This window comes from Topomyia yanbarensis, chromosome 2, assembly GCF_030247195.1.
Source record: "Topomyia yanbarensis strain Yona2022 chromosome 2, ASM3024719v1, whole genome shotgun sequence".
Classification (NCBI taxonomy): Eukaryota; Metazoa; Arthropoda; class Insecta; order Diptera; family Culicidae; genus Topomyia; species Topomyia yanbarensis.
The window spans coordinates 392,857,294-392,877,794 of NC_080671.1; the positions used below are offsets into that span (position 1 = coordinate 392,857,294).

The 20,501-nt window shown below is 35.5% G+C and overlaps 1 protein-coding gene across 1 annotated transcript in view; it reads left to right on the top strand.

Annotated features, from left to right (window-relative positions):
- The window catches only part of LOC131684822 (dopamine D2-like receptor), a gene marked incomplete at its 5' end in the record, with an annotated part of 151,611 nt that overhangs the window by 111,207 nt on the left and 19,903 nt on the right, over positions 1 to 20,501 (top strand). The window contains one exon of the mRNA XM_058968012.1: positions 3,000 to 3,103. Coding sequence (XP_058823995.1) covers positions 3,000 to 3,103 — 104 coding nt within the window. The remainder of the gene's footprint in view (positions 1 to 2,999; positions 3,104 to 20,501) is intronic.

Below are 20,501 nucleotides of genomic sequence, written 5' to 3' on the forward strand. Positions count from 1 at the left end.
TGTCAGAACGTTCGAGTTTTATTTATTAACCTACAATGGAGAAACATGATAAACATTTAATTGCTCTAATTTCCATTGAATTGACAATGATTTGAAAAGAAATCCGAATATAATCTGTATTCGACCTATCGCTACTTGATTTTTTACATTATGGTCATTCTAATGTGATAAAACATACTGTTACTAAGAAATAAAATCTATAAGCTGTGTCCAATATAATTTGGCACTATTATTTTTACGACTTATTTTGAAAACTATTTATTTTATACTTCAAAGAAAAAAATTACAAACGAACCTTTTCAAATACATAAAACGCAAAATTCAATCATTGAAAAACAATTGAATTTTACTGTCAAATCCAATTACAAAATGCATCATGTCTCCTATTCCTCTTGGCAATCGTGGAATAATGAATCGTTTCCGATGATATTTTCTCAACTGTGAATTTTGATTAATTTGGAGAACTTAAAGATGAAATAATAATACTAAGACTTAAAAACAATCCAAAGAATGTCATTATCTTCATCAAACCAACGACATCAAACCAAAACGAATTTGGAGGATTTTTTTTCTCGTGCGTCCATTGTTCGTCCAGCTGGGAATATTTTCTACCAAATAAACAAATAATATTTTTCAGTTAGAAGTATTTTGTAACTTTTTGAAAGTAAAGCTTTCGAAGTTAATGTAGGGCATTGCATTTTTTTGTGTTTCTCAAAGTCTCCCTCAAGGTCTCCCTTCATATTGTGACAAGTGTCAAAGTTAGCCCAAATGCTAAATTTTGCATAGTTTGGACAGTTTTTGCCTTAATTGAAAAATTATCTCGAAACTTTAACGTAGGGGTTAGGTATTTTTACATAGAGTCTGTATACAAAGTTTAAAAGAAATCGGTTAAGTAGTTTTTGAATGGCAGGTAACACCGAAAATCATGTTTTTCCAGAGACGTTATACAAAAAGTTTCGTCACCGAGTCGTTTGTCGATATTTTTGCATGGAAAAATTACAGCATGTTATTGAAATGATACACTATAATTTACAAATGTTTTGATCAGTTCGCTTCACACAAAGTTTAAAAATATCGAGAAAAGCGTTTTTTTTTGCGCCAAAACCCTTACCGCTCTTAATATAACTTGCAAAGTTGAATATTTTCATAAATGTTCCATTCTGAGGAGTCCGTCAAAGCTAATTTTCGTGTAAATAAGATTAACATTTTACTATATGGCTATACAAAACAAATGAATAATTTTTCAGCACAATTTTTAAAATACATGATTTTTACCGCATTTACCGCATTACCGCGCGGTGCGGTGCGGTAAATGCAATGCGGTTGCGGTAAGCGGTGCGGTTTTAATATTTCTTTGCGGTTGCGGTGCGGACTATCCATTTACCGCCCACATCCGCACCGCGACGAACCCTAATTGCGGGAGACTATTCCAGAGGTTTAATACAAAGAATTAAGCGGATAAAAAAGCAGTCGATGTTCTGTCTGTGATGCTCCCCTTAAAAGAGAAAGGCAACTCAAATACACCGATGAAACCACAAATCAGCAGACTAAAATCTAAGTGAATTTATTCTGATTCGTTGATTTGTTTTGACATCTTTCCAGAAATTAAAAAATGAATAAAATATCGCAGAAGTGCCGCAAAACGCGGATGAAAGTTGATTATTTTAATTTCGAATAAGCTTAAGTCGTCCTACGCCACAAGTCACACAAACAACAACAACAGCAACAACAACAACCGACACGACCAGAAGCAGTCAAGCGGAAAAAGAGTTTGGCAGCAGAAAACGTCCACCACAGTGCTAATAAATGCTGCCATGTTTTCAGCAGAAATTATGACAACCATAAAGAGGAAAGGATTAGGTCTCATCTTTTATTCAGGATTACTCGGGCGAACCGAAACGAGCACAGCAGCGCTACGAGCACTCCGGTTTGAAATACGGAAACAGGTTTGTGGCAGTTGCCCTTCCGGGAAACAAAAAAAAATCTAAACAACGAGAGGTCCATATCGTTCGTGGTGCTTGAGGCTCTTCGCCACAATCTGCACTTCCAAAGACGGCTCTCTTGTGGGGACTTGATGGACATACGATCTCTTTCTCTCTCCCTTAGACCGACGGTACCGACCGAGGGGTGTCTCCCAGGACCAATGTTTATATACGAAAGTGAAATTTTTACGCTTCATAATACATATTTTATTCAGCGGCTAGGAATTGCGGTTTTTATTGCTCTGGGGGCCCGTGCGGGGATCACGGCTACAGTAAAAAGGATATGGGAATTATTTCAGCGAAATCGTCGAACGTTTGCGAAATGGGAACCGCTCCATTCGCCTTGCTTTGCTGGTTAATGACATAGGATCTACGGCAGAAAAGGACACACGTTTGAATGGTGGCTCTTATAGATGGCGGACAGGATTCATTGGTTTGCCACGAACCTGACCTGTGGTTTTTTTTCTTGCGTTTGTAATGGGTGAAGGGCGCTGAAACGCTTGAGTTACGCAATCGATCAAGCTAATGTCGTTTTATGATGCACTTCTGTTGTCATATAAAATTTCTAATCAATCCGCAGTCAAGCAAGTTTACTACAAACGATTTTATTAGTTGACTACGTACCAGCATATTGCAGATTACACTGGATTCGAAATCCTTGAATTCACGTGCCATTGATTTTACGCTCTGGATTTGAACTACTGCGTCCAATCAAAAGTACGATCATTATTTTCTGCGTTATAAATCTACTTTCATATAAAAATCATATTCTCGCGTAGATTTATTCTGGGAGACGGGATAATAAAAGAAAGAAATCTTATTGAAATAAAAATAAAGCGTACGTACGGGAAAGGATAATAAACATTCTTCTCTAACTAACCAGCAAACTCAATTTAATTGAACCAAATGAAATTCGTCCTCGCAGCAAAAACAGAAAAAAACAAAAACTAACCAAATCCTTTTTCTGTTCTCTTTTTATATCCGGCCATCAATTGGGTGCCATTGCGGAACGTGCAGCAGATTCACGATCTACAAGGTGAACAAGGCATCCAAGAAGAAGCGGGAAAAGTCCTCGGCGAAAAAGGAACGCAAGGCAACCAAAACGTTAGCGATAGTGTTAGGTAAGTGTTGCTCCGCGGGGCAAAAGGAAGTGGGTGCCATGCAGATGATGTATGGAGTAAATAGCGCCGCATACCGAACTAGCATCGCATGTATGTATATTTATGTTGCAGCGGATGGAGTGTGGAAACACCAAACGTTCAATCCGAGTCAGCACTAGTTGGAATCAAAGATTGTAATAGGAGGAAAGATACCCAACTTCTCTGAAAAATCGGAAACATAGTTTCGAGCATTCACTAGTTGGATTTCTGTTCATCACGGCGTATAACCTAAAGTCTAGATCAGATGACTTGACACGTAAACGGCCAAAGGAGCGAATCTTCGCTAAAATTATAGAGAAATAGTCCACTAGTAGGATTTTAACTCAACAGATGGTACCAATGAACGACGTGTCTCCAATATATTGTATGGAAAATATCGAAGCTGGGTATCTTCCTCCTTTTTAATATCTTTGTTGGAATTCAATTCCATTTGAATGGGATTACCCTCGACATGGTAGCGGGGGGAGTGCACTTTGCATACGTTGACAGACGGTTGAACTGGGGTGGGATGATAGCATCTAGATTCCGGGTTAGACATTAGAGGTGACATGTACCGTAATCTGATTAAGGAATAGAAGTCTTTCAGTGCCTTATTCGCGGCATTGATATTAGTTCGGTGCTATCATAAGCAGCTTCAGACCGTTGGTTAAGGGAAGGGAAGGAGCAATTATTCGCGAATTGATAAGTATAATTTCGCAATTTGGAAACGGGTTTTCTGTAGAAAACGGAGGGTGATGTGTGAAAAATCGCGCAGTCCTCAAAAACAATCACTTTCGTCCTGAACTCAGTTTGGTTGGAGGATTTTCCTGATTATCAAAGGGATCCAGCTCCACTGGTTTATTGAAAATTAGACCACCAGAGGCACCAATATATTTTCGATCGGCGGCGGCCTGAGCGAAATGTTTGACTGGCGGCGTGGATCGAATTGACGAATATTGACATCTGTTACCATAATCCAGCTGGTACTATAGTCCTACAACTATCAGAACACCGCCTTACGATCGGTGGCGTTACATGAGATCCTAAGGGAGGTAGAAAGATAGTAAGTCCTCCTATGATAATGTTTATTTTTTTTCATTATACGAATTGTATCTCCCCTTAGTGGAGAAAATTTAGATAAATACGTTAAGGGTTAGAAGGATGGGGGGGAGGGTTAGTGAGGGAGTTTGCCGTTTGACTTCGTCTCATCAGAATTCGTCACGAATTTAGTGACAGGACTAAGCTAGCGCTTGATTGACAAAAGCTCCAATAACGAAAACAATATTTATTCTGAGCAAACCCCTAGTCCTACGTGAATTTTCATCAGCTTAATCAGAACTCCTTTTCATGCGAGATAACACCTAGAAGGAGGGGTTTGCGCTGAAACACAATTACACTCAGGTTGAAATTTTCAAATTTGAAATTCGAAATTTAAAATTTGAAATTTGGAATTTGAAACTTGAAACTTGAAACTTGAAACTTGAAACTTGAAACTTGAAATTTGAAATTTGAAATTTGAAACTTGAAACTTGAAACTTGAAACTTGAAACTTGAAACTTGAAACTTGAAACTTGAAACTAGAAACTTGAAACTTGAAACTTGAAACTTGAAACTTGAAACTTGAAACTTGAAACTTGAAACTTGAAACTTGAAACTTGAAACTTGAAACTTGAAACTTGAAACTTGAAACTTGAAACTTGAAACTTGAAACTTGAAACTTGAAACTTGAAACTTGAAACTTGAAACTTGAAACTTGAAACTTGAAACTTGAAACTTGAAACTTGAAACTTGAAACCTGAAACTTGAAACTTGAAACTTGAAACTTGAAACTTGAAACTTGAAACTTGAAACTTGAAACTTGAAACTTGAAACTTGAAACTTGAAACTTGAAACTTGAAACTTGAAACTTGAAACTTGAAACTTGAAACTTGAAACTTGAAACTTGAAACTTGAAACTTGAAACTTGAAACTTGAAACTTGAAACTTGAAACTTGAAACTTGAAACTTGAAACTTGAAACTTGAAACTTGAAACTTGAAACTTGAAACTTGAAACTTGAAACTTGAAACTTGAAACTTGAAACTTGAAACTTGAAACTTGAAACTTGAAACTTGAAACTTGAAACTTGAAACTTGAAACTTGAAACTTGAAACTTGAAACTTGAAACTTGAAACTTGAAACTTGAAACTTGAAACTTGAAACTTGAAACTTGAAACTTGAAACTTGAAACTTGAAACTTGAAACTTGAAACTTGAAACTTGAAACTTGAAACTTGAAACTTGAAACTTGAAACTTGAAACTTGAAACTTGAAACTTGAAACTTGAAACTTGAAACTTGAAACTTGAAACTTGAAACTTGAAACTTGAAACTTGAAACTTGAAACTTGAAACTTGAAACTTGAAACTTGAAACTTGAAACTTGAAACTTGAAACTTGAAACTTGAAACTTGAAACTTGAAACTTGAAACTTGAAACTTGAAACTTGAAACTTGAAACTTGAAACTTGAAACTTGAAACTTGAAACTTGAAACTTGAAACTTGAAACTTGAAACTTGAAACTTGAAACTTGAAACTTGAAACTTGAAACTTGAAACTTGAAACTTGAAACTTGAAACTTGAAACTTGAAACTTGAAACTTGAAACTTGAAACTTGAAACTTGAAACTTGAAACTTGAAACTTGAAACTTGAAACTTGAAACTTGAAACTTGAAACTTGAAACTTGAAACTTGAAACTTGAAACTTGAAACTTGAAACTTGAAACTTGAAACTTGAAACTTGAAACTTGAAACTTGAAACTTGAAACTTGAAACTTGAAACTTGAAACTTGAAACTTGAAACTTGAAACTTGAAACTTGAAACTTGAAACTTGAAACTTGAAACTTGAAACTTGAAACTTGAAACTTGAAACTTGAAACTTGAAACTTGAAACTTGAAACTTGAAACTTGAAACTTGAAACTTGAAACTTGAAACTTGAAACTTGAAACTTGAAACTTGAAACTTGAAACTTGAAACTTGAAACTTGAAACTTGAAACTTGAAACTTGAAACTTGAAACTTGAAACTTGAAACTTGAAACTTGAAACTTGAAACTTGAAACTTGAAACTTGAAACTTGAAACTTGAAACTTGAAACTTGAAACTTGAAACTTGAAACTTGAAACTTGAAACTTGAAACTTGAAACTTGAAACTTGAAACTTGAAACTTGAAACTTGAAACTTGAAACTTGAAACTTGAAACTTGAAACTTGAAACTTGAAACTTGAAACTTGAAACTTGAAACTTGAAACTTGAAACTTGAAACTTGAAACTTGAAACTTGAAACTTGAAACTTGAAACTTGAAACTTGAAACTTGAAACTTGAAACTTGAAACTTGAAACTTGAAACTTGAAACTTGAAACTTGAAACTTGAAACTTGAAACTTGAAACTTGAAACTTGAAACTTGAAACTTGAAACTTGAAACTTGAAACTTGAAACTTGAAACTTGAAACTTGAAACTTGAAACTTGAAACTTGAAACTTGAAACTTGAAACTTGAAACTTGAAACTTGAAACTTGAAACTTGAAACTTGAAACTTGAAACTTGAAACTTGAAACTTGAAACTTGAAACTTGAAACTTGAAACTTGAAACTTGAAACTTGAAACTTGAAACTTGAAACTTGAAACTTGAAACTTGAAACTTGAAACTTGAAACTTGAAACTTGAAACTTGAAACTTGAAACTTGAAACTTGAAACTTGAAACTTGAAACTTGAAACTTGAAACTTGAAACTTGAAACTTGAAACTTGAAACTTGAAACTTGAAACTTGAAACTTGAAACTTGAAACTTGAAACTTGAAACTTGAAACTTGAAACTTGAAACTTGAAACTTGAAACTTGAAACTTGAAACTTGAAACTTGAAACTTGAAACTTGAAACTTGAAACTTGAAACTTGAAACTTGAAACTTGAAACTTGAAACTTGAAACTTGAAACTTGAAACTTGAAACTTGAAACTTGAAACTTGAAACTTGAAACTTGAAACTTGAAACTTGAAACTTGAAACTTGAAACTTGAAACTTGAAACTTGAAACTTGAAACTTGAAACTTGAAACTTGAAACTTGAAACTTGAAACTTGAAACTTGAAACTTGAAACTTGAAACTTGAAACTTGAAACTTGAAACTTGAAACTTGAAACTTGAAACTTGAAACTTGAAACTTGAAACTTGAAACTTGAAACTTGAAACTTGAAACTTGAAACTTGAAACTTGAAACTTGAAACTTGAAACTTGAAACTTGAAACTTGAAACTTGAAACTTGAAACTTGAAACTTGAAACTTGAAACTTGAAACTTGAAACTTGAAACTTGAAACTTGAAACTTGAAACTTGAAACTTGAAACTTGAAACTTGAAACTTGAAACTTGAAACTTGAAACTTGAAACTTGAAACTTGAAACTTGAAACTTGAAACTTGAAACTTGAAACTTGAAACTTGAAACTTGAAACTTGAAACTTGAAACTTGAAACTTGAAACTTGAAACTTGAAACTTGAAACTTGAAACTTGAAACTTGAAACTTGAAACTTGAAACTTGAAACTTGAAACTTGAAACTTGAAACTTGAAACTTGAAACTTGAAACTTGAAACTTGAAACTTGAAACTTGAAACTTGAAACTTGAAACTTGAAACTTGAAACTTGAAACTTGAAACTTGAAACTTGAAACTTGAAACTTGAAACTTGAAACTTGAAACTTGAAACTTGAAACTTGAAACTTGAAACTTGAAACTTGAAACTTGAAACTTGAAACTTGAAACTTGAAACTTGAAACTTGAAACTTGAAACTTGAAACTTGAAACTTGAAACTTGAAACTTGAAACTTGAAACTTGAAACTTGAAACTTGAAACTTGAAACTTGAAACTTGAAACTTGAAACTTGAAACTTGAAACTTGAAACTTGAAACTTGAAACTTGAAACTTGAAACTTGAAACTTGAAACTTGAAACTTGAAACTTGAAACTTGAAACTTGAAACTTGAAACTTGAAACTTGAAACTTGAAACTTGAAACTTGAAACTTGAAACTTGAAACTTGAAACTTGAAACTTGAAACTTGAAACTTGAAACTTGAAACTTGAAACTTGAAACTTGAAACTTGAAACTTGAAACTTGAAACTTGAAACTTGAAACTTGAAACTTGAAACTTGAAACTTGAAACTTGAAACTTGAAACTTGAAACTTGAAACTTGAAACTTGAAACTTGAAACTTGAAACTTGAAACTTGAAACTTGAAACTTGAAACTTGAAACTTGAAACTTGAAACTTGAAACTTGAAACTTGAAACTTGAAACTTGAAACTTGAAACTTGAAACTTGAAACTTGAAACTTGAAACTTGAAACTTGAAACTTGAAACTTGAAACTTGAAACTTGAAACTTGAAACTTGAAACTTGAAACTTGAAACTTGAAACTTGAAACTTGAAACTTGAAACTTGAAACTTGAAACTTGAAACTTGAAACTTGAAACTTGAAACTTGAAACTTGAAACTTGAAACTTGAAACTTGAAACTTGAAACTTGAAACTTGAAACTTGAAACTTGAAACTTGAAACTTGAAACTTGAAACTTGAAACTTGAAACTTGAAACTTGAAACTTGAAACTTGAAACTTGAAACTTGAAACTTGAAACTTGAAACTTGAAACTTGAAACTTGAAACTTGAAACTTGAAACTTGAAACTTGAAACTTGAAACTTGAAACTTGAAACTTGAAACTTGAAACTTGAAACTTGAAACTTGAAACTTGAAACTTGAAACTTGAAACTTGAAACTTGAAACTTGAAACTTGAAACTTGAAACTTGAAACTTGAAACTTGAAACTTGAAACTTGAAACTTGAAACTTGAAACTTGAAACTTGAAACTTGAAACTTGAAACTTGAAACTTGAAACTTGAAACTTGAAACTTGAAACTTGAAACTTGAAACTTGAAACTTGAAACTTGAAACTTGAAACTTGAAACTTGAAACTTGAAACTTGAAACTTGAAACTTGAAACTTGAAACTTGAAACTTGAAACTTGAAACTTGAAACTTGAAACTTGAAACTTGAAACTTGAAACTTGAAACTTGAAACTTGAAACTTGAAACTTGAAACTTGAAACTTGAAACTTGAAACTTGAAACTTGAAACTTGAAACTTGAAACTTACTTGAAACTTGAAACTTGAAACTTGAAACTTGAAACTTGAAACTTGAAACTTGAAACTTGAAACTTGAAACTTGAAACTTGAAACTTGAAACTTGAAACTTGAAACTTGAAACTTGAAACTTGAAACTTGAAACTTGAAACTTGAAACTTGAAACTTGAAACTTGAAACTTGAAACTTGAAACTTGAAACTTGAAACTTGAAACTTGAAACTTGAAACTTGAAACTTGAAACTTGAAACTTGAAACTTGAAACTTGAAACTTGAAACTTGAAACTTGAAACTTGAAACTTGAAACTTGAAACTTGAAACTTGAAACTTGAAACTTGAAACTTGAAACTTGAAACTTGAAACTTGAAACTTGAAACTTGAAACTTGAAACTTGAAACTTGAAACTTGAAACTTGAAACTTGAAACTTGAAACTTGAAACTTGAAACTTGAAACTTGAAACTTGAACTTGAAACTTGAAACTTGAAACTTGAAACTTGAAACTTGAAACTTGAAACTTGAAACTTGAAACTTGAAACTTGAAACTTGAAACTTGAAACTTGAAACTTGAAACTTGAAACTTGAAACTTGAAACTTGAAACTTGAAACTTGAAACTTGAAACTTGAAACTTGAAACTTGAAACTTGAAACTTGAAACTTGAAACTTGAAACTTGAAACTTGAAACTTGAACTAACTTGAAACTTGAAACTTGAAACTTGAAACTTGAAACTTGAAACTTGAAACTTGAAACTTGAAACTTGAAACTTGAAACTTGAAACTTGAAACTTGAAACTTGAAACTTGAAACTTGAAACTTGAAACTTGAAACTTGAAACTTGAAACTTGAAACTTGAAACTTGAAACTTGAAACTTGAAACTTGAAACTTGAAACTTGAAACTTGAAACTTGAAACTTGAAACTTGAAACTTGAAACTTGAAACTTGAAACTTGAAACTTGAACTTGAAACTTGAAACTTGAAACTTGAAACTTGAAACTTGAAACTTGAAACTTGAAACTTGAAACTTGAAACTTGAAACTTGAAACTTGAAACTTGAAACTTGAAACTTGAAACTTGAAACTTGAAACTTGAAACTTGAAACTTGAAACTTGAAACTTGAAACTTGAAACTTGAAACTTGAAACTTGAAACTTGAAACTTGAAACTTGAAACTTGAAACTTGAACTTGAAACTTGAAACTTGAAACTTGAAACTTGAAACTTGAAACTTGAAACTTGAAACTTGAAACTTGAAACTTGAAACTTGAAACTTGAAACTTGAAACTTGAAACTTGAAACTTGAAACTTGAAACTTGAAACTTGAAACTTGAAACTTGAAACTTGAAACTTGAAACTTGAAACTTGAACTTGAAACTTGAAACTTGAAACTTGAAACTTGAAACTTGAACTTGAAACTTGAAACTTGAAACTTGAAACTTGAAACTTGAAACTTGAACTTGAAACTTGAAACTTGAAACTTGAAACTTGAAACTTGAAACTTGAAACTTGAAACTTGAAACTTGAAACTTGAAACTTGAAACTTGAAACTTGAAACTGAAACTTGAAACTTGAAACTTGAAACTTGAAACTTGAAACTTGAAACTTGAAACTTGAAACTTGAAACTTGAAACTTGAAACTTGAAACTTGAAACTTGAAACTTGAAACTTGAAACTTGAAACTTGAAACTTGAAACTTGAAACTTGAAACTTGAAACTTGAAACTTGAAACTTGAAACTTGAAACTTGAAACTTGAAACTTGAAACTTGAAACTTGAAACTTGAAACTTGAAACTTGAAACTTGAAACTTGAAACTTGAAACTTGAAACTTGAAACTTGAAACTTGAAACTTGAAACTTGAAACTTGAAACTTGAAACTTGAAACTTGAAACTTGAAACTTGAAACTTGAAACTTGAAACTTGAAACTTGAAACTTGAAACTTGAAACTTGAAACTTGAAACTTGAAACTTGAAACTTGAAACTTGAAACTTGAAACTTGAAACTTGAAACTTGAAACTTGAAACTTGAAACTTGAAACTTGAAACTTGAAACTTGAAACTTGAAACTTGAAACTTGAAACTTGAAACTTGAAACTTGAAACTTGAAACTTGAAACTTGAAACTTGAAACTTGAAACTTGAAACTTGAAACTTGAAACTTGAAACTTTAAACTTGAAACTTGAAACTTGAAACTTGAAACTTGAAACTTGAAACTTGAAACTTGAAACTTGAAACTTGAAACTTGAAACTTGAAACTTGAAACTTGAAACTTGAAACTTGAAACTTGAAACTTGAAACTTGAAACTTGAAACTTGAAACTTGAAACTTGAAACTTGAAACTTGAAACTTGAAACTTGAAACTTGAAACTTGAAACTTGAAACTTGAAACTTGAAACTTGAAACTTGAAACTTGAAACTTGAAACTTGAAACTTGAAACTTGAAACTTGAAACTTGAAACTTGAAACTTGAAACTTGAAACTTGAAACTTGAAACTTGAAACTTGAAACTTGAAACTTGAAACTTGAAACTTGAAACTTGAAACTTGAAACTTGAAACTTGAAACTTGAAACTTGAAACTTGAAACTTGAAACTTGAAACTTGAAACTTGAAACTTGAAACTTGAAACTTGAAACTTGAAACTTGAAACTTGAAACTTGAAACTTGAAACTTGAAACTTGAAACTTGAAACTTGAAACTTGAAACTTGAAACTTGAAACTTGAAACTTGAAACTTGAAACTTGAAACTTGAAACTTGAAACTTGAAACTTGAAACTTGAAACTTGAAACTTGAAACTTGAAACTTGAAACTTGAAACTTGAAACTTGAAACATGAAACTTGAAATTGGAAATTCCAAATTCTAAATTCCAAATTGCAAGTTTCAAAATTCTAATTTCAAATTTCGTATCCCGAATTCCGAATATCGAATTACGAATTCCGATTTCTGTACTCCGAATTCCGAGCTCCGAATTCTGAATAGTCTAATTCCAAATGCTAAATTCTAACTTCCAACTTCCAACTTTCAAGGTTCGAAGAAGTTCGAAAGGGTATGTCAGGTGTTACAATTGACAATGTCGTCGAAGAGATGTGCCGCGAACATATCTGAGATACTGTCAATAGAGTGGTTATGAATATACTCACCGAGCTACAGAGGAAGTTGCGAGGGGACCAACAAAGTAGCACAATCGGCTAGGCAGCCGGGCAACACTCCTTTGGTCTAGACTAGGTCCAACGCCGGGGACCTAGTTGAGTAGTACGCGACGTAGCACCGGGTTCGGGTCGTCGGGGCCCCAGCGAACCAGTCGTCAGGCTTCACCGGAATCGCCGGACCGACCTCGACACCCTACCGGGTAACTAGTGCGTAGACCATATCCACCGCCGGGGATTAGAGCGAGTAGATCGCGTCGAATAGCTAGCAGTGGGAGCGCCAGTGAACTGGAAGCTACGCTCCACCCGGAAGCGCTGGACAAACCTCAGCACCCACTGGCTGGCCCGTTGAGTAGGCTAGACCTACCGAAAACTAGATCGAGTAGATCGGGACGAAGCGGGAAACTAGATGACTCACGGAAACGAACATTTACATCGGGAGAAATCTACCACTGGGAAATTCACAATAGGCTAGATTCACCGCCGTGGACTATCCGACTATATCGCGACAAAAATGTGAGCAGACATCGATACCGAGAGAAATTCTGCTACTAGGGAACTCTCAGTCGGAGTAGGGTATCTCACGTCGGATAATATCCGAGTAGATTTTGATAAAGCTGGGAGCTAAATGACTAACTGAAACAGGAGCTACATGGCTCATGGAATCAGCATCGAAACGGCTCACTGGGACGAGAGGCAAATGGAGATGTAATTCAAAATCCAAGATGGAGACTATAATATCCAATGTAATACTAGAAACTCCAATATCTATTATTTTTTGGGAGCTCAAATAGCAATCGTAAGCAAGTAAGTGTTCTTTAACTTTCTACGTGAATGGTATCGAAAAATGAATTTTGACGCAAAAAATACAAGAAAAAAAATATGGCGCTCAGTTCGGTTTGGCTTAACGCACGCCAAATGGAAGCTCATAGGTCGAGCCATTCCATGGACCAAGTAAATAGTAATTCATACCTCCAAGAAATGTTAATTTCGCGAAGGAAGTTTAGTCATAAACCTCTGAAACCAATTCCAGTTTTGAAAGAAGGTGATCGTCTATTTCTTCCAAATGAGAAAAATCGAAAACTTACTCAGGGGCGATACACAAATTACGTAAGGGCATATGGGGGGAGGGAGAGTTTCAAAATATCTTACAAATTCTTATCTGAGGGGGAGGGAGGGTTCGTCCTTTCTTACGTAATATCATAAAACAACTATGAAAAGTTAAAACTATAAGAAACGCCAAATGTAACGGATTACTTGTGCACACAACAGTCGACAACTTAAGCGCCACTTCCGTTAGGAAGGCTGCCGACGCATGACGATAGTCCGGCCAGAGACTCTATCCACAAGGCGGGTATGTTAAAGTGGCTCAAACACCGTTCTTACTCAGCTAATCCACCGACGAGAGCCCAAAACAAAATAGCCAAACCGAATAAGTTCATTGAGAAAATCTTTCGCGTAAAAATCTAACAATAAAAAAGTAAAACGAACGAGCCGCGCACTTTAATCGAGATGGTCATAAACCCTCAGGGAGATAGAGAGACACTATAGAGCGGTATAACATTTCTATTTTACTATGGATGCGTTTTCTTGTCCCGGGACGCTTAGATCTCTGTACATATTTGGTCTCTTTCCCTTAGCTTCTTCTAAATCTACCACACGCTGACCTGATACGATGCAGTTTGATGCCGGTAGTATCCCTCCCTCGCTGACGATGCAATCTCAGTCGTACTTACTGCTCGCTTAGTGACTCCGCTCACGACCATGCGCATGCAACATATCGCCCAGTTCTGCCTAGCGGTTGACGATTTACCTGGACGACGAGGGTGCCCGTGGGATGGCAATGAGCACGAGAATTTGTCGGACTGTTCTCCGTCGTATACGCCCGACGGAATGCTACCGGCGAGGTACCGTCTTAACGTCACAGGATGGTGAATTTGGAGACGTTGGATCGGCGCGTAATTGCTGCTAGGCGGTGATTGGCTGGTTGGCGGGTTTTCCGATCTGCCCAGGCGGAAGTTTGCTGGGTGGGGCTCCCAGAGAAAAACCCACGTTGAGCGGGTTGCCTACCTGTTCAACGGTTATCATTAACGGACGTCTAACTTCGTAACTACTACAATTTTACCTGATTTGTATCACTAAGGTTGCACAGTGATCAATCGATAGGATTTAAACAAATTAGTACAGCTTTTTAATCAAGAGGGCCTAACAAAGATCATTGGTTTATACCAACAGCACGTGGTAACCAAAAGCGTTTACTTACGCATTCCGTACAGTATCTGCGCACTAAATATGCTGTTTTATAAGTTTTCTAATTAGCGGATGCTATTTCAATTTTTAATTAAACATTTGCTTCGAATCTTCTCGTGTGAACTTTCTTCAACTGCCAATCTAATACTTTTTGGTAACGCTTCGCACTTATCCCCAACTGATGGCTTCAGCAATCTCTTTTAAAGTGAGAACAAATACCCTTTTTTGGTATAGTGGCGTGATTCCAGAAACACAAAAGAGTTGCCCATCTCACTCACTCTGTCTGGCAAGTCTACCTAACGTGATCGTTTAGATCCTCGTTGGAGTTATTCTCTTGGTGGTTCATCGGTTGGAAAAGGCAAAGGAGGGTGAGGTGGAGCTTTACGTGTTAAGTTACTCTTTTCCGTGAGCCGCAGCTTTTCTGTTGACGGAGAGATGGCGCAGTAAGCAATGCTGTCAGTGTGATAACGCCTGGGATATTCTATCTCGTTACAATATTCTTTTTAATAAGAAAAGGGAACTATTTCTTATTTGTAACATGGATATTTTGTATACCAAACAAAACAAGCAGCTTCTTCGCTCTTTGTGGTACATTGTTCTGTTCGGAAACTGTGACTCCAGTATGCATTACAAGTTAAGAAATGTTGATACCCTTCGTGTTGTTACGCCAACTTCTTTCTTTTCCAAACTTTCGCTTCAAACCAGCAAAGTATTCAATTGTTCATGCAATTGTCAAAGATCTTCTAGGCTGAATATTTTCAGAGTGTGAACTGTACTTTACTACAAAATTCAGTTAGAACACAAAATATGCAAACTTTTGAGTTCTACATCACAAAAAATGGATTCAAAGGAAGTGGAATAAAGCGAAGCAGATCATAGGGACCAAATCGGAGTTTATAAATATCCACCAACAGTTATTCTGCAAATTTCTACTAGGTGAGATTAGAACGCAAATCAAATTACTACAGATAATTACAATTAAATTTTATCATGAGTTTTTTGTAATAATTCTATACGTGTCGTGTTCGCTATCTTATTAGGTAATGAATTAACAATGTGATTTTTTAATTACGAAAATCATGATAAGATCTTATGTAGGGGAGGGGGAGTTTACCAAAATCTTATGAACTCTTATCTGGGGGGAGGGGGAGGTTGAAAAGTTCTAAAAAAACCTTTCGTAATTAGTGTACGGCCCCTCAGCAGCATGATAATGCCCATAATTTCAATCTAAACGCTGCAAGACCTGTTGAAAACAAAGCCTATGAAGATTTTTCAAATCATGAAATGTTCTAAGTTTCGTATCAATTCGTATTCCAGAAATTCCCTTTCTAGAGAGTATTTATGACCCAGAATGCATGATGTTCAGAACTTTCAGGTGGAAGCCCCTTCCAGAAAATTCCGAAAAACAACATTTCTGATTGCATAATGATTTTTTTGAATACCAAACATTTCTAGCAGAACCATCGTTCTTCTTGGTAGCCCTGGACACGGACAAGCTCTAAATATATGTATATGTGCTGCCAATGTAACGCAACTTCGGAATAGATCCCAAATTCGCAATCTCTCTAAAATCGAGCAAGATGTCCGTACCTAAAATCCATATTATTTCCGATCACTGTTCGGAACAATACCCGTCACAAACCAAAAAAAAAAAGAAACTGCCATTGATTCCAGCTACTGCGAAAGGCATCAAAAGCTCGGATAATGCTGGCATGGCAGTTATGTTATCTCTATTATGTCAATCCAAAACGGGTGTGGCAACCGATTCCACAGGTTCCAGCGAAACTGAACGAGCACACGGGCACTATTTAATTTTCAATGGAAACTGTCATATTTGTTTCGACGTTACTTTCGGTGTTACGCCTCGGGAGTAAAGCATTACTCCCCCGTCGCATACATTGCACTGTGTTATGTGCTGCTTTGTACGCCACTGCAATGCTTCGCTAGTGTGTGTGTGTTTGTGGTGGAAAATTGTTGACGGCTGGGGAGAATGCTGTAGGTACAGTAAAGTTGATTCGTTCGGTGCATGTTTTCCGGTTTGAAGCCGCGTCGAAAAAAAAAGTATGGAGCCGTGTGCTCGATGCGCTGGGCGAAATTTAACAAACAACAGCTTCATTAATGTGGTTGGGAAAAGTTTTCAGATTGGGGCAAGGATTTTTTGTCCGGGGGGTTTAATTCAATTGCTGGTGGTGGGTGTTATTTTTCACGGTGTCTGGTTTCTCTTTACTACCGCAACAGGGCGCTTTTTTGCGCGAATGAAACCTGTGCATCGTTAAAGGGCGACAAAGCAGTGTTGGGTTTGTTTTGGATGAATTTGTTTTATGCAAACGGAGTACTACAAAAATTAACCAAATACCATCGCCAATTTAGCTCACCGAGATCTAACGCATTACCTAATAAACGTCGAACATAATATTTTAAAAATGTCTATACTAAAGCCTAATAAATGTTTTATATTAGCTATTGGTTGTGTATACGACTGTCGGATTTTTATGTATAAGGGTTTTCGGCATGCAGTCTTTAAAATACTGTGGACAGATTTTTGCCTTCTCTCCTACGTTTCGACAATGTATTTTTGTCTTCCTCAGGGATTGAATGTTTTCTGTCTGTTTGTCTGTGATCTTTTTGTGAAAATATATAAATGTTCTATTTGTTTGGCTTTGTTGCACATCTGATTACTGAATTTTTGCATTAAAGTTGTAAATTTAATTCTCATTATAATAAAGTTACACTATCGGTTAGAACGTCACAATGGTCTCCATTATACCATTGTGACGTTCTAATTTTTAGAAAACAATGGGCGACTCCTGGAGGAATTATTTTGTGAAAGTTAATTTTCCCATATAAAATCCCATGTAAACTTTAAACAGTGGGCGCAAAAATATGGTTTCAGGGATCAAGCTAAGAATTTGCACAGATGTTCTAGGACCCAAATGGTACCCAAAAAGGTACCAGCTGGTGATGTACCACGAATCATAATAACAACAGAGATTGTTGCAATAATGCTAACGATTGCTTGAAAACAACTTTGTCGAAATGAAATGAAATTTAATGTGTTTCATGAAATTGTTATAGAAACAAAGCATAAATATTATGTCCACATTCTAATATGACAATATTATTAATGTGGGTAAAAATGTATAACCAATAAAAATGAATCGAGTATTTTTTGAAAGCACTTTGATATTTTTAAAGGGCTTTAAAACATCTTTGATATAAACTCAATAAAGTTAATACTTATTGTGTGAATTATTTATCGTACGCAAAGCACTGTGTTCGAATATGCCTTTTCGAGAGTATTCACAAATTTGAAGCATATTAATGTTGAAAATTTTGAGTTTTGATCAAAAAATATAAACATATTTACTGTTCGTCAGCAACTTTTACCGAGAAAAAATTCATTCTATCAATAAATATGGCGGTTGTTTTTATTTCTACTATGTCACAAACTTAAGTTGAGTAAAAGTTGTGTAAGTGTATCCGGAATAAAGTTGGCTGACAAGTTGAATAATAATGTCATTTCCAGTTTTCGCGACGATGCTTGCAACAAAATTGTTTTAGCTGTGCAGTAGTCACAAAAACGTTGCAAAAAACACCCATAATATGTGTCAAAGTTAATTGTTTCAGAAAACATTAGCAATACAAATAGATAACTAAGATGTAACGTGCAGCAGCTGTGTTTCACGCATGCAACAGTCATATTTTTGGCAATTCTGTTGTCATTGCAATGCAACAAATAACTTTTGTTGTTTTTATAGAACATGTTGCAAGTGCTACTTGGGAAGTCCGCGAAAAAAGCCGTGGAAGGGCACCCTGCACTTTCACATCCTGAGGTTAAAGCAGAGGCTAGGAGGATTGCCAACTGCCTTGAGGATCACTACAAAATGTAGGTGAATCGGGTGAAAATTGGAGGATCTGATAGTTCCAATAATGGAAACATGGCCCGCCGATTGCTTGCACAACCGAATATTTTCGCTGCCATTCTTAAGGTCGATAAGGCACTCATAGAAAATCTAAGACTCATCAGTTCTTTAGCTCTCAGTTCGAGAAAATTGAATCCTGGGAAAGTTGCTGACCTAAATGTGCAACTTGAAAAACTTATGTGGAAGGCATACCCTTTCATAAAGCGTCTGCCACCTTGCCTCCATAAATACAAACACCTTACAGAGCTCGCGGAAAAACTTGTAGGTGGAAATTGACATAATATTAAATTAAATTTTAACTATTTATTATTTGGCAGCCCTTTACAATGAACTACATTGATGAGCAATCTGGAGAAAAGTGCCACAAGCGGTATAAATATTCTCGACCTCATTTAAGCAGGAAAACGTCTGCTGAAGCCAATTTAACAGACATGATGAGATGTGCTCTTGCGTGGTCAGACCCAAGAATGTCTACTTTGGCATTTGAGAATATAAGAAAAGACATAGCACCGGGGATGACATGTTTGAAAAGCAGCTTTCTCATTTTTCCTAACTACGATTCCTTGGCTGGTTATGCTTAATATAATGATGGAACTGTCTATTAGATATTCTGTGCGATTTACACATACGTACAATGAATCGACAGCTACGAACTTGAGTTGCTATGTGTCGACGCTGAAACACTTGAAACTAGCGGCGGATCCAGAAGAAGGGGTTCGGAGGTTTGGACCCCGTCAAAAATTTTCAAATTGTTGAGAAATTTTATATTAATCTCTCAACTCAAAATCAGTTCAAAAAAAAATTTCACTGGTTTATCAAACCCACAAGAAAAGTTTATTTTAGAGGAATTAGAAAATTTTAATCGCGTAGAGGGTGGTTTAGGGAAGGGTGGTGAGGGAAGGGAATTTTCATAATAGGGGTAAACTGTACCATTGAAATAGTTAGTTTGGAAAGTGACTGCTTCCATCATTTACAACGATAGAAAATAATGAAAATACCACAATTTCGTATGTGTCGTCCAGACATTCAGATTAATTAATGTCCAGGGTGGTTTAGGGAAGGGTGGTGAGTGATGTGGGGGGGGGGGGGGGGGTTCCCCTCACCGTATCCCCCTAACTACGACCCTGTTAAAATGCATAAAAAAATTTGTAAGTAAAAAAAAATTAGATTGACGATGTTCAGAGTGATTGCATAACCTTTCTATAGGAGAAAGGCAAAAATGTGAATTTGCTATGTGTCCGCACTCTTAAACCCGTAACTCCGGAACCGGAACTCGGAATTTAATGAAATTCAATAGCAGCCTATGGAAACGTTGCACCTTTCATTTGAGACTAAGTTTGAAGAAATCGGTTGAGCCATCTCCGAGTAACCGATGTGCTTATTTTTGGTCACATACATATACACACACACACACACACATACATACTCACACACACACAGACATTTGACGAATTCGACGAACTTAGTCGAATGGTATATGACAGACGGCCTTCCGGGCCGGGATTAGGTTGACGATGTTCAGAGTGATTGCATAACCTTTCTATAGGAGAAAGGCAAAAATGTCAAAGTATTTTTACACTCGCAGTGGTGTAAATTAAACGAGCGCGTAATTTGACGCTCGGCCTGGTGAAGCATGGCTGAAAAGTCGCAAAGTGAATTTTAGAAAAGATTCGCAATACTTTCGCGTATCCACTAATAACTCAAAACCAAAGCAACAAAAAGTTCATTTGACAGTCGGTCTGGGCAATGTTGCCAGAACTTCGGTCGAAATTAATTTATTTGCTGTGGTTGCAATAATCACATTTTGTGGTTTTTAACCGTTTAAGTAATGTACATGTATATAGGAAATTCCTATGTGACCGCACTAATCAACCTATAACTCAGGAGCCGAAAGTCAGATCGGAATG